The sequence below is a fragment of the Plectropomus leopardus genome, unplaced genomic scaffold, assembly GCF_008729295.1.
Source record: "Plectropomus leopardus isolate mb unplaced genomic scaffold, YSFRI_Pleo_2.0 unplaced_scaffold24060, whole genome shotgun sequence".
NCBI lineage: Eukaryota > Metazoa > Chordata > Actinopteri > Perciformes > Serranidae > Plectropomus > Plectropomus leopardus.
Genome location: NW_024626114.1, coordinates 1 through 3,019, shown reverse-complemented (window position 1 = coordinate 3,019; position 3,019 = coordinate 1). Strand labels below are relative to the sequence as shown.

At 34.9% G+C, this 3,019-nt stretch overlaps 1 protein-coding gene across 1 annotated transcript; it reads left to right on the top strand.

Annotated features, from left to right (window-relative positions):
• Positions 1-1,210: 1,210 nt before the first annotated feature.
• On the top strand, positions 1,211-2,662 carry LOC121966337 (transmembrane protein 237B-like; the record flags this gene model as incomplete). The annotated part of the gene is made up of 5 exons (XM_042516441.1): positions 1,211-1,250; positions 1,356-1,369; positions 1,474-1,545; positions 2,286-2,414; positions 2,569-2,662. Coding segments are annotated over exons 1-5 (317 nt in total), but the record flags the coding sequence as incomplete, so codon positions are not given.
• Between the last annotated feature and the right edge of the window lie 357 nt (positions 2,663-3,019).

Genomic DNA, 3,019 nt, shown 5'->3' with positions numbered 1-3,019 from the left:
AGTGCATGTGGGGACAATAAAGCAGAGGAAACACGGTTAAAACACAACAAACGTCAGAGAGATTAAACCAGATTCCACAGACACTTTCTGGACGTTTCACTCACCCACACACAAGAGCGCGTAAAGGTTTGAGTCGTCCGACCTCTGACCCAAGTAATCCTCAGTCCTGACGGATGTATGAACACAGATTTAGCCGAGGATTTAAGAGTCATCCAGGATGTTATGTGTAGCTGCTCTCCGCTCTGACTTCATTCTTGGGTGGGATGGCCAGAAAGACGACGGTAAGGAGTTTTATCTCGGCGTGTCTCATCTGACTGGAACTGAAAATTCTTTAAAACTCAAACAGCTGTTTAAGAGAAACTCCTCTTCTGCATCTGAGCTCATCGTGTCTGAGGAGAGTTTATTTGTTAATGTGTTTACGCTGCGTTTGATGGGACCTCCTCAATCCAATTTCACTGTTTGTAAAGTGTCCGATTTGTTACGGTTTTAAGGTTTAATGGGTCAATTTGAATGTTTTTGCACAGGATTAAATTTATTCTTCTATTTCTTTTTTTAAGTTTAACAAATCAGGCTGAAATCCACTTTTTTTCTCATTTTTGCTTATAACCAGAGAAAACTAGCTAATTAAACAGACTGCAGGTCTAAAAAAAGTTATAACTAAAGCATTGATTTCAGTTTCCTCTGTAAAGACCATAAAAAGAATTAAGAAATCCTCAATTTACTAAAATCAATTTAATTTTGTCTTGCGTATTAGAAATGTGTTCGTACGTGATTTTAGGGGCCAAAATGTGCGTAAAATACAGAGTAGTACTATTTCAGACCTCTGACCTGATGTAAAATCCACATTTGGACCAAAAACATCAGATAACATTTTTTAATTAGTTAATCCAGTTCAGTCTGTGACATGCTTAATTATTGATTAATGGTATCGTTAGGAATTAGTGTTGTGATATGATTATAAAAATCATAAATCTAAATCTCCTATTTTTAGACATATTGAAATCTAGAAACGATTCATGATTTTTATTATCTTAATGTTCAATAATCTCTTTATTTATTTAAAAAGTGTTAAGTTTAATGTGATTATCCTGTTGTTTAATAACAAAATTAGGAATTTTAAAAAAGAAAGAAAGACAGTTAAATTGCGTGGTGTGTCACAAAATTTCAAATGTGATTTGAAAGTCTGAAACTTCCTCCTGCATCTCTTTGTCTCTTCAGAGAGGACAACGAGCTCTTCCCACGATGGCAAGGTCAGTAAATTTGTGTTTTTTTACTGTGATGTAACGTCTTTATCAATGATGCGGAAAAGTCAAACTTCTTCTTCTCTCTTTTGTCGAACGTTTGGGAAAATGAAGTCAAGACACAACTGGTGAGTCAAGAGTTAAAATATAGAAGTTGTGGGATATAAGTGGAATCTTTATATCTCCTGTTATTACTGACATGTTATCACTGTTTATTTATCACGTTGTACAGGAGATGCACCAGCAACGAAACAGAAGAAGAAGAAGGTGAGAAAGGAGACAAATGGAGTCGATGATATGGACGGTACGACAGACACACACACACACACACACACACACACACACACACACACACCGACATCTGTGCAGCTTCTTTGCACCGATTCATTCGTTATACCTCAAACTTTTTACTTACCTTTTTTTTTTAAAAATGTAATTAACCCCTTTTTTCTTTTTTTCACCCCACATATTTATTTATTCATTATATTTTATTTATCTTTTTTTTTCCTTTTTACGTGATTGAAAGATCTTTGTGTCCATGTGATTATGTATTTAGTTTTTGTATGCTCTCATGAACCAATCAAAAACAAATTATAATAATATTTAGATGTAGAATAATAACTCTGAATTTAAATCTGAAATGAAAGAGAGTTGTTTTTGTCGTCGTAGTCGTAGTTCACAGATCTGTCCTGCTTTTGCATAAACACTAAATTTTCGTCTCATTAAATGTGAGAGACGTTGTATGTTAGTATAAAATAAGACTTTCTTGTTTTTTTTAAGTCATAAGACTTAAAGACAACATGTTTAAAGGTTATTTTGAGGTCATATGATCTGTTTGAATCACTTCTCGGTTAGATGCTGTCTCTTATATGTGATATCTATTTAAAAGAATCTTAAGTCTCCTCATTTAAAAAGCAGAAATAAAACATTATAATGCAGCTTTATAATGTTGAAAGCACACAGAGAACATTTACTCCTGCAACACGAGTAATTTCAGGTCGACTTCTCTCAGAAAGTTTCTTCATTCTGCTGTTTCCGGTCCAGATCACGGGATGGAAATGGGAGGTCTGGGCAGCCGGAGGGAATCTGAGATCGGAGAACAACTTACTCTCGAGGCCACGACGGACGCACCGCCTCAGAGGAGGAAGAAGAAGAAGAAAACTGCTACTATCGGTAAACACTGAGAGCCAGCGCCTCCCTGTAAATGCTGCTTTTCTGCATCGTAGCTTCATCGTGAAATCTAAGTTTTTTTTTGTGGTAACTGACGTTAACTTGGATCAGTCAGCAGGTTCATCTGACATTAACACGCTTAAATTGATGGTGTCAGATCTTTCAGATGACCAGGCCGAGCTGGGGAACGGAGACGCAGCAGATCACACCACTGATGGAGAAGAGGTGGTCAGAAAACCCAAAAAGAAAAAGTAAGAATAAATCACACTATAAAAAGTCCCTGGACCATTTATTATAGAAAGAATTTACATGAACTTTTAGTGTCATGCTTTTATTTTTTGCATAAACCTGGTTTGAGTCATATATTATTGAGAAAGTATTAGTTGATCTCATTTCATTTTATATTATGGGTATGTGTTTGCAGATTCTTTTGTTTATACATGTTTTAGTGTCACATTGGATTTTCTTCTTTGTTTTGTGAAAATTTAAATAACTAGTAGAAATAAATACAAACTTTAAAAGTATATTTATTTTTAATGAAATGCAATAGAAAGATGGGAGTAAATAGAAGTAATAGAAGGTTGGTAATAATGACATAAAAATCCAAA